Here is a 12,362-nt window from a genome sequence, read left to right on the forward strand (position 1 = left end):
CTCAGGGTCATGAGTTCAAGCCCCACATTGTGTGTAGACCTTACTCTAAAAAAAAAAAAAAATTAATAAAGAAGGTGAATGATGCAGCTTAGAACTTTGTACATGTATTGTATTGATGTCAGATTCCTTGTTTGATGTGTACTATAACCATATAAGATGTAACCTTTGGTGAAAGATACACAGGACCTTTTTTGTACTATCTTTGCAATTTCCTGTGAATCTATGATTATTACAAAATCAAAACTTTGAAAAAATCAGTAAAGATAAAAACTACTCCCAGAAAACCCTTTTTTTCTGTTTTTTGGGGGCTTTTTTTTGTTTGTTTTTAAAGATTTATTTGTTTATTTATTCATGAGAAACACAGAGAGAGAGAGAGAGAGAGAGAGAGGCAGAGGGAGAAGCAGGCTCCATGCAAGGAGCCTGATGTGGGACTTGATCCCGGGTCTCCAGGATCACACCGTGGGCTGCAGGCGGCGCTAAACCGCTGCGCCACCGGGGCTGCCCTTTTTGTTTGTTTTTGATAAACCTATGTAATATTTTTTGGAATAAGATGCCTGGAAGATGGGCAATTCTTTTGCTTTTTTATACCATATGATATCTCTTTTAATACTCTGTGAGATATTTTTATATATTTGCTATATTATTTTATTAAGGTTTTATAGATGATATTAGGTAGCGATTGCATAAATTTAAAATCTTTGCATGAATATATTTTCCTTTCAGTGCTATGTAATGGAAACTAAGATCTCATAATTCTTTATATATCTGTATTCTTTTTTTTTTAGACAATTACTTGCTTCTACAGCCATTTTGCACAAAAGCTCAGTTTTTAAATGGAAAAGCAAAACAGGATATGACTGAAAAGCTTGCTGGTAAGTATTTTTTAATTGCTATTTCTAAAGAAATTTTATTAACTAAGGATAAGCTGATAGGCATTTCAATTTAATTTTGGGATAACTACCAAATTCAGTATCATTACTCACAGTGTAGAAATAAATTGCATAATGATCCATATGAGAAACTTTTAAGACTTAACAAAAAAAAACTTTTATAAAAGTTTTTAACCTTTTTTTTCCAGTATTTATTTCGTCTTCTTGTCAGTAGAAATAATACAGGAAAAATAAAAAGACATTAAAATCAGTTTAGTGCTCTTAGAAAACTATTTCAAATGATGTGTTTTATAAAAGATCAGTGAGTTAAAAATATATATATATGTTTTTATTTTATGTAACTACATGAGATGAGTTTTGGATCTAATTCCTGTCCTTACTACTTTTGCCTGAATTAAGTTGACATATATGAAATTCTAATATTTAAAGATACCAATTTTTAGAAGGAAAGTTTCTGACCTTACTTTTCTTTAAAATGCCTGACATTTTAGAACAAATGGTATAGAGAAGAAGTTTAGTATATTTTGTATCCTTTTTAATTAACAAAACTTGAATTTTTTTTAAACATCACTATTTATTTTTACATTTCAGATATTGTTATGGAACTTTATCAAAGGAAGCCCCATGCCACCGAACAGAAAGTGTTGGTTGTTTTATGGCATCTCTTAGGGAACATGACAAATAGTGGCTCTTTGCCTGGAGCTGGAGGAAATATACGAACAGCCACAGCTAAATTATCAAAAGCACTTTTTGCACAAATGGGCCAGAATCTATTAAATCAGGCTGCATCTCAACCACCACATATCAAAAAGAGTTTAGAAGAATTGCTTGATATGACGGTATGAAATGAATTATGCATCTTTGAAATATAATATGAAGAAAATTGTTTACATAATGACAAATGGAACTTTTTTAAAGTTACATTTTCAGTGCCTGCACTTCATCTAGTAAATTAAGGCAATGGTTATTTGTATTTGCAGCCAGTGAGTACACATCTGCCTTCTATCAACCCTACCATTTGCACCCATCACGTAAAAACCTAAAGTAATTAATATAACCCTAATATTCATGAAATCTGAGGCACATAGAATGAATCCAATTATATTATTTTTGAGGAAAGTCCTGCTCATTTGCACTATTCTATAGAAATCACAATTCATTGCCCCGTATGTACAATTAGATTTGTAATTAAAAATATACTTTTTATTATGTAATCATGTTCTGCTATGTCTCATTACTCAGCCTTATTTAATGAAGTGAAAGAAAAGTCATTGAACTATGTTAATACAAACTAACTTTTGTGTGCTATTTGTGAAAAACATGTATTTCTAAAATCAGTTCGCTAATATGATTGTGCAGTATTAGCTTGCTTTTGCTGCTGTGTTAATGTGATATATTTGCTTACCATTTGGGTTAAATCATCTACATAATTGTGAAATTTAACAAGTTATAATGAAGCATGATGACCAAAGTTTTAGAAAACACTTAAAACATTTTAAATGCACGTTAAAGAAAACGTGTTGAATGTAACTTCCCTATTTTTGTGTGCAAACACTAAATTTTATTTCTATATGTCCCAACATTTATAAAGGTGTTATTTTGCTGCCCAGTTGTGTAATTCTCAAAAATAGTGCCAGGTCTTCTATAGCTTTTCTCAGAATTCTTGGGCTATAAGTACTGTATGCATCTGAAAAAGAAAAGGATGTTATAAAAATAAAAGGATTTATTTCTGTAGATGTGTGAGAGGTGTCCTATTTTTCCACCTTCCAGATATGTTAAAATTAAAAAATATATATTTTAATATTGACTTATTACTTTCACTTGGTATAATTGATAATAATACTGACCTATTTCTATTGACCTAACAATAGACCTGGGTTATAATTCCAGCTTTAGAGGAAATGATCCGTGTGACCTTGGTCAAGTCACTTGCCAGGTCTAGGTCCAGTTTTCTCATTTCTAAAATGTGAGGGCTGGATTAGGTGATTTTTAAGGTTCTCTCTTGTTCTAAAATTCTGTGCTTCTGTCGTAGATTACTCGGTGATCACTTTATTACAATTGTGAACTATCCTTGTTCTTTTTTACTTCTTATGTCATTGACTGGTTTTCTAATGTATTTGGCTGCCTTTTAAATTGTGATTCTTTGTATTACTCCATGACTGCTGAGGGAATAAAAGGGGTTTTACAACAATTCGAAGCTAAGCTGAATGGAAAGTAAAGACTTGGTTACCATGGAAAGTAAAGACTTGGTTACCTTTTCTGTTTGTAGGTATTGTTATATATATATTCATAGTTACATATATGCTTTTTAAAAATGCTTTATCTTTTCTTCTAAGTGTATTTTATGTTTCTATAGTTTAGGTCTGAAGTTGACAAACCTTCTGTAAAGGACCAAAAAGTAAATATTTTTGGCAAGGAGATTGTAATATATTTTTTTTGTTTTTTGTTTTTATTTTTTTTAAAGCCCTTTAAAAATGTAAAAAACATTCTTAGTTCAAATCAAACAAAAATAGATCTCTGGCATAGTTTGTCAGCACCTGGTTTAGACTCTTGATGTCAGTTGTAAATCTGAAATCATCATTAAATTTTGCTTTAGCTCTCAGTGGTATACACCATTGAAACAATAGTCACAGATTCCAAGTATTGTTAATTTTGACCATTGTCCTTGTGTCATTGTAAATGTGCCTACTAAATTCGCATTGATTGATTGTTGGATATATTGAAGGTAAATTTTAAATTTCAAAGGCAAAAGACCATTACTTTATGTATAAGCTTAATTATCCCTTTTACAAAAAATATGTATACTACGAATTTTCCATTGAAAAAGTACAGTAAAGGGGCGCCTGGGTGGCTCAGTCAGGTAGGCCTTCTTCTCAGGTCATGATAGCAGGGTCCTGGGATTGAGCCCTGTGTTGGGCTTCCCTGCTCAGCAGGAAGTCTCCTTTTTCCTCTCCCTCAGCCCCTCCCCCCTGCTCATACGTGCACAATCTTTCTCTCTCTCAAAAAAAAAAAAATCAATAAAATCTTAAAAATAAAAATACAATAAATATAATCACTACTACTAATATGAGGACTTTACATAGAAAATACTCATTGTGTAACAGAGTCCCAAGCCTTAAAGATTTCCTCTATTTTAGTAACTTATTGATATTGAACACTCAGAAATCTAGCACTCTGTTATCAAGAATTGTTATCAATCCAGAAGTCAACAAAGAATTTGGGGGACTGATCACTGATTGAAAGAACTAAAGGAGCCGAAAGACTGAATAAATTGGAATGAAGGAATTCTTTGTACAAGCAATAATAATAAAAAAGTTTATCCCCATCATCAGTGCAACTAAAAACTAAAAAAATTTAAATGGCATAAATAACCAGTGGAATCTATATCATATAGTCGTTGAAAATGTTAAATAATCACAGGACAATATCCATAGTGTGTCAAAAAAAAAAAAAAAGCCTGACCTCAAAATAAATACAGTTTCTCTAACATATATGCACACAGAAAATAGAACTGGAATTATATACCTCTAACAACATGTTAAACTATAGTAAACTATGAGTAAAGAAGTTAATTTTTTTAGTTTACTATTAGGCAGTTTCTATTTTTTCAGAAATGAGCAACATGTATTGCTTATGTAATATAATTTAAATTACAATAAGTGAAAGTCTGAAGAGAATCTGAAGAAAAGGTAATGTGAGAAAGAATATGGCAAAAAAAGAATGAATATTAGTACTAAGGGAAGTGAAAATAACTAGAAAGGAGATGACAAAGGGAAGCAAGTTACTATAAAGAGCTTAACACTGATTTAGAAAGCATTGATTTGGAACCTCGTTTGTTTATTTTTAAGATTTTTATTTATTCATGACAGACACAGAGAAAGAGAGGCAGAGACATAGGCAGAGGGAGAAGCAGGCTGCCCATGGGGAGCCCGATGTGGGACTCCCAACAGGAGACTCTGGGATGACACCTGGAGCCGAAGGCAGACACTCAACCACTGAACCACCTAGGTGTCACTGGAACCTAATTTTATTATTACTTACCAAACGTTACGTATGTTCTGAGTTACTGTGGGATCCAAAATTAAAATGGGATTATGTATACGAAAACATTTGTAAATCTCAAATTTTCTACAAAGGTAATTTATTCCCAAGAGCAAATGAAAAAAAAAAAAAAAACAAGCACAAATCTTTAGTGCTAGGATAAGTTAAGCTACTTACTTCATTGCTAGTTAGAGGATTGAATATGTCAAACAGGCAAAATCAATTAAGCACTATATTATTGATTTGTGGTGTCATAGCATGTACTGTAAAAGAGAACCTAAATTCTCACTTCACAGTTAAACTCTGGGCAGAACAATGGATAAACATAGGCTTAAATTTAGGCATTAAAGTGATTTACAGATTTAAGCAAAGTAGTCAATTAAAAAATACATGTAATATAAGTGCTTGGGTAGCTCAGTTGGTTAAGCATCCAACTCTTGGTTTTGACTTCCATCATCATCTCAGGGTGCTAAGATCAAACAAGATGTGGAGCCTGCTTGAGATTCTCTCTCCTCTCTGCACCCCCCAACCCCCACTCATGCACGTGCTACAAATAAATATCTTTTTTTAAAAATACATGTAATGGGACAACATTATGTAAAATGAAGATAGAATAATCTGGTGGGGGATGCCTGGGTGACTCAGTGGTTGAGCATCTAACCTTGGCTCAGCGTGATCACCAAGGTCCTAGGATCGAATCCCATGTCGGGCTTCCTGCACGGAGCCTGCTTCTCCCTCTGCCTGTCCCTGCCCCTCTCTCGCTCTCTCTGAATAAATAAATAAATCTTTAAAAAATAAAACTCTGACCCAAAGGGACTAATGGATTTTATCAAATGTTCCAGTCTAATGACAATATCAGCCTGTGCAATGTGTTGAAAAAGATTATAAAATTATATCAAGTTTCAATAGGAAGGAGTGTAGAGATCCGCCCAGAGCCAGACTCTAGATAGTAAAGATCTAAACTATAGTAGAAGCAGTGAGAACTAAAAAAATTGATCTGAAAGAGGATCAACTGAATTGCTGACACACTTAGGTTTGGAGGATAGAAGGGTCAAATATTAATGAAGTTTATACCACTGGTGATTTTCTCCAGAGGTTCTGCTTTTTTATTTAGGAAAGGAGGCCCTTTTTATGTACTTCTAGGTACATCTCATTGACTATTCTTGGATTCAAGGGAAACTAGGGAACTGAGTATTTCATTTTTTTTCTTAGTCTCAGTAGTAGAGGAAGATAATGAGATTATAGTGAGAATAAATATGACTGACTCAACCTACAGGATCTACCATATTCTGTAAGCCCCCATTTTGTCTGATGAACCACAATAGCACTTTATACCCCTGGGAACTGATACTAGTTCAGATCCAGTGTTCAGTAAATTCTGAAAAGCTCATGTTTTTCCCCTGTATGAAATTACCTTGATAAGTAGCCATAGATCTCTTTAAGGGAATAGGAGGGTTTTTCAAAACAATATTACTGTAGAATTCTTAAAGATTACTTGCCCTTGGGGAGGAAGCAAGATGGTGGAAGAGTAGGGTCTCCAAATCACCTGTCTCCACCAAATTACCTAGAAAACCTTCAAATTATCCTGAAAATCTATGAATTCGGCCTGAGATTTAAAGAGAGACCAGCTGGAATGCAACAGTGAGAAGAGTTCCGGCTTCTATGAAGAGAAGACGGGAAAAAAGAAAGAAAGAAACAAAAGGCCTCCAAGGGGGAGGGGCCCGCGAGGAGCCGGGCTGAGGCCGGGGCGAGTGTCCCCAGGACAGGAGAGCCCCGTCCCGGAGGAGCAGGAGCTGCACCGACCTTCCCGGGCGGAGAGGGGCTCGCGGGGAGGTGGAGCAGGACCCAGGAGGGCGGGGATGCCCTCGGGCTCCCGGGGACACTAACAGACACCTGCGCCCGGGAGAGTGCGCCGAGCTCCCTAAGGGCTGCAGCGCACGGCGGGACCCGGAGCAGCTCGGGGGGCTCGGGGGCGGCTCCGCGGAGGGGGCTGCGGGGCGGGAGCAGCTCGGAGGGGCTCGGGCAGAGGAAGAGGCTCCGTGCGGAGGGGGCTGCGCGGTTCCAGGAGCAGCTCAGAGGGGCTCGGGCGGCGGCTCCGCGGAGGGGGCTGCGGGGCGGGAGCGCGAATCCAACAGCCCAGGCCCCGGAGCACAGGGCGCCGGGACACAGCCCAGGATCCCGCCTCCCCCGGGACAGGCAGAGGCCGGGAGGGCCCAGGACAGCGAGGACGCTCCTGCCCGAGCTGAGCAGATCAGCGGCCCCGCCCGGAGCCTCCAGGCCCTGCAGACGGAGTTCCTGCCGGAGCTGAATCCAGGTTTCCAGAGCTGCCCCGCCACTGGGGCTGTTCCTCCTGCGGCCTCACGGGGTAAACAACCCCCACCGAGCCCTGCACCAGGCAGGGGCACAGCAGCTCCCCCAACTGCTAACACCTGAAAATCAGCACAGCAGGCCCCTCCCCCAGAACACCAGCTAGACTGACAACTTCCAGGAGAAGCCAAGGGACTTAAAGTACACAGAATCAGAAGATACTCCCCCGTGGTTCTTTTTGTTTGTTTGTTTGTTTGTTTGTTTTGTTTTGTTTTTGTTTTGTTTTGTTTTGTTTGCTTTTTGATTTGTTTCCTTCCCCACCCCCTTTTTTTCTCCTTTCTTTTTCTTCTTTTTTTTTTCGTGTTTTTTTTTTCTTCCCTTTTTTTCTCTTTCTCTTTTCTTTCCTTCTTTCTCTCCTCTCTTTTTCTCTTTTTCCCAATACAACTTGCTTTTGGCCACTCTGCACTGAGCAAAATGACTAGAAGGAAAACCTCACCTCAAAAGAAAGAATCAGAAACAGTCCTCTCTCCCACAGAGTTACAAAATCTGGATTACAATTCAATGTCAGAAAGCCAATTCAGAAGCACTATTATACAGCTACTGGTGGCTCTAGAAAAAAGCATAAAGGACTCAAGAGACTTCATGACTGCAGAATTTAGAGCTAATCAGGCAGAAATTAAAAATCAATTGAATGAGATGCAATCCAAACTAGAAGTCCTAACGACGAGGGTGAACGAGGTGGAAGAACGAGTGAGTGACATAGAAGACAAGTTGATAGCAAAGAGGGAAACTGAGGAAAAAAGAGACAAACAATTAAAAGACCATGAAGATAGAATAAGGGAAATAAACGACAGCCTGAGGAAGAAAAACCTACGTTTAATTGGTGTTCCCGAGGGTGCTGAAAGGGACAGAGGGCCAGAATATGTATTTGAACAAATTCTAGCTGAAAACTTTCCTAATCTGGGAAGGGAAATAGGCATTCAGATCCAGGAAATAGAGAGACCCCCCTCTAAATCAATAAAAACCGTTCAACACCTCGACATTTAATAGTGAAGCTTGCAAATTCCAAAGATAAAGAGAAGATCCTTAAAGCAGCAAGAGACAAGAAATCCCTGACTTTTATGGGGAGGAGTATTAGGGTAACAGCAGACCTCTCCACAGAGACCTGGCAGGCCAGAAAGGGCTGGCAGGATATATTCAGGGTCCTAAATGAGAAGAACATGCAACCAAGAATAATATATCCAGCAAGGCTCTCATTCAAAATGGAAGGAGAGATAAAGAGCTTCCAAGACAGGCAACAACTAAAAGAATATGTGACCTCCAAACCAGCTCTGCAAGAAATTTTAAGGGGGACCCTTAAAATTCCCCTTTAAGAAGAAGTTCAGTGGAACATTCCACAAAAACAAGGACTGAATAGATATCATGATGACACTAAACTCATATCTCTCAATAGTAACTCTGAACGTGAACGGGCTTAATGACCCCATCAAAAGGCGCAGGGTTTCAGACTGGATAAAAAAGCAGGACCCATCTATTTGCTGTCTACAAGAGACTCATTTTAGACAGAAGGACACCTACAGCCTGAAAATAAAAGGTTGGAGGACCATTTACCATTCGAATGGTCCTCAAAAGAAAGCAGGGGTAGCCATCCTTATATCAGATAAACTAAAATTTACCCCAAAGACTGTAGTGAGAGATGAAGAGGGACACTATCTCGTACTTAAAGGATCTATTCAACAAGAGGACTTAACAATCCTCAATATATATGCCCCGAATGTGGGAGCTGCCAAATATATAAATCAATTATTAACCAAAGTGAAGAAATACTTAGATAATAATACACTTATACTTGGTGACTTCAATCTAGCTCTTTCTATACTCGATAGGTTTTCTAAGCACAACATCTCCAAAGAAACGAGAGCTTTAAATGATACACTGGACCAGATGGATTTCACAGATATCTACAGAACTTTACATCCAAACTCAACTGAATACACATTCTTCTCAAGTGCACATGGAACTTTCTCCAGAATAGACCACATATTGGGTCACAAATCGGGTCTGAACCGATACCAAAAGATTGGGATCGTCCCCTGCATATTCTCAGACCATAATGCCTTGAAATTAGAACTAAATCACAACAAGAAGTTTGGAAGGACCTCAAACACGTGGAGGTTAAGGACCATCCTGCTAAAAGATGAAAGGGTCAACCAGCAAATTAAGGAAGAATTAAAAAGATTCATGGAAACTAATGAGAATGAAGATACAACCGTTCAAAATCTTTGGGATGCAGCAAAAGCAGTCCTAAGGGGGAAATACATCGCAATACAAGCATCCATTCAAAAACTGGAAAGAACTCAAATACAAAAGCTAACCTTACACATAAAGGAGCTAGAGAAAAAACAGCAAATAGATCCTACACCCAAGAGAAGAAGGGAGTTAATAAAGATTCGAGCAGAACTCAACGAAATCGAGACCAGAAGAACTGTGGAACAGATCAACAGAACCAGGAGTTGGTTCTTTGAAAGAATTAATAAGATAGATAAACCATTAGCCAGCCTTATTAAAAAGAAGAGAGAGAAGACTCAAATTCATAAAATCATGAATGAGAAAGGAGAGATCACTACCAACACCAAGGAAATACAAACGATTTTAAAAACATATTATGAACAGCTATACGGCAATAAATTAGGCAATCTAGAAGAAATGGACGCATTCCTGGAAAGCCACAAACTACCAAATCTGGAACAGGAAGAAATAGAAAACCTTAACAGGCCAGTAACCAGGGAGGAAATTAAAGCAGTCATCAAAAACCTCCCAAGACACAAGAGTCCAGGGCCAGATGGCTTCCCAGGGGAATTGTATCAAACGTTTAAAGAAGAAACCATACCTATTCTCCTAAAGCTGTTTGGAAAGATAGAAAGAGATGGAGTACTTCCAAATTCGTTCTATGAGGCCAGCATCACCTTAATTCCAAAACCAGACAAAGACCCCACCAAAAAGGAGAATTACAGACCAATATCCCTGATGAACATGGATGCAAAAATTCTCAACAAGATACTGGCCAATAGGATCCAACAATACATTAAGAAAATTATTCACCATGACCAAGTAGGATTTATCCCTGGGGCACAAGGCTGGTTCAACACCCGTAAAACAACCAATGTGATTCATCATATCAGCGAGAGACAAACCAAGAACCATATGATCCTCTCATTAGATGCAGAGAAAGCATTTGACAAAATACAGCATCCATTTCTGATTAAAACTCTTCAGAGTGTAGGGATAGAGGGAACATTCCTCGACATCTTAAAAGCCATCTATGAAAAGCACACAGCAAATATCATTCTCAATGAGGAAGCACTGGGAGCCTTTCCCCTAAGATCAGGAACAAGACAGGGATGTCCACTCTCACCACTGCTGTTCAACATAGTACTGGAAGTCCTAGCCTCAGCAATCAGACAACAAAAAGACATTAAAGGCATTCAAATTGGCAAAGAAGAAGTCAAACTCTCCCTCTTTGCCGATGACATGATACTCTACATAGAAAACCCAAAAGTCTCCACCCCAAGATTGCTAGAACTCATACAGCAATTTGGTAGCGTGGCAGGATACAAAATCAATGCCCAGAAATCAGTGGCATTTCTATACACTAACAATGAGACTGAAGAAAGAGAAATTAAGGAGTCAATCCCATTTACAATTGCACCCAAAAGCATAAGATACCTAGGAATAAACCTAACCAAAGATGTAAAGGATCTATACCCTCAAAACTATAGGACACTTCTGAAAGAAATTGAGGAAGACACAAAGAGATGGAAAAATATTCCATGCTCATGGATTGGCAGAATTAATATTGTGAAAATGTCAATGTTACCCAGGGCAATATACACGTTTAATGCAATCCCTATCAAAATACCATGGACTTTCTTCAGAGAGTTAGAACAAATTATTTTAAGATTTGTGTGGAATCAGAAAAGACCCCGAATAGCCAGGGGAATTTTAAAAAAGAAAACCATATCTGGGGGCATCACAATGCCAGATTTCAGGTTGTACTACAAAGCTGTGGTCATCAAGACAGTGTGGTACTGGCACAAAAACAGACACATAGATCAGTGGAACAGAATAGAGAATCCAGAAGTGGACCCTGAACTTTATGGGCAACTGATATTCGATAAAGGAGGAAAGACTATCCATTGGAAGAAAGACAGTCTCTTCAATAAATGGTGCTGGGAAAATTGGACATCCACATGCAGAAGAATGAAACTCGACCACTCTCTTGCACCATACACAAAGATAAACTCAAAATGGATGAAAGATCTAAATGTGAGACAAGATTCCATCAAAATCCTAGAGGAGAACACAGGCAACACCCTTTTTGAACTCGGCCACAGTAACTTCTTGCAAGATACATCCACGAAGGCAAAAGAAACAAAAGCAAAAATGAACTATTGGGACTTCATCAAGATAAGAAGCTTTTGCACAGCAAAGGATACAGTCAACAAAACTCAAAGACAACCTACAGAATGGGAGAAGATATTTGCAAATGACATATCAGATAAAGGGCTAGTTTCCAAGATCTATAAAGAACTTATTAAACTCAACACCAAAGAAACAAACAATCCAATCATGAAATGGGCAAAAGACATGAAGAGAAATCTCACAGAGGAAGACATAGACATGGGCAACATGCATATGAGAAAATGCTCTGCATCACTTGCCATCAGGGAAATACAAATCAAAACCACAATGAGATACCACCTCACACCGGTGAGAATGGGGCAAATTAACAAGGCAGGAAACAACAAATGTTGGAGAGGATGTGGAGAAAAGGGAACCCTCTTACACTGTTGGTGGGAATGTGAACTGGTGCAGCCACTCTGGAAAACTGTGTGGAGGTTCCTCAAAGAGTTAAAAATATACCTGCCCTACGACCCAGCAATTGCACCGTTGGGGATTTACCCCAAAGATACAGATGCAGTGAAACGCCGGGACACCTGCACCCCGATGTTTATAGCATCAATGGCCACGATAGCCAAACTGTGGAAGGAGCCTCGGTGTCCAACGAAAGATGAATGGATAAAGAAGATGTGGTTTATGTATACAATGGAATATTACTCAGCC

The 12,362-nt window shown here is 38.3% G+C and overlaps 1 protein-coding gene across 8 annotated transcripts in view; it reads left to right on the forward strand.

Annotated features, from left to right (window-relative positions):
• Positions 1–2,624, forward strand: part of TOGARAM1 (TOG array regulator of axonemal microtubules 1) — a 77,965-nt gene extending 75,341 nt beyond the window's left edge. For all 8 annotated transcript variants that reach the window (XM_072838429.1, XM_072838434.1, XM_072838433.1 and 5 more), the window contains 2 exons: positions 786–872; positions 1,482–2,624. In XM_072838429.1, coding sequence (XP_072694530.1) covers positions 786–872; positions 1,482–1,735 — 341 coding nt within the window. In that variant the 3' untranslated portion in view covers positions 1,736–2,624. The remainder of the gene's footprint in view (positions 1–785; positions 873–1,481) is intronic.
• The last annotated feature ends 9,738 nt before the right edge of the window (positions 2,625–12,362 follow it).

This window comes from Canis lupus, chromosome 9 (assembly GCF_048164855.1).
Source record: "Canis lupus baileyi chromosome 9, mCanLup2.hap1, whole genome shotgun sequence".
Classification (NCBI taxonomy): domain Eukaryota; kingdom Metazoa; phylum Chordata; class Mammalia; order Carnivora; family Canidae; genus Canis; species Canis lupus.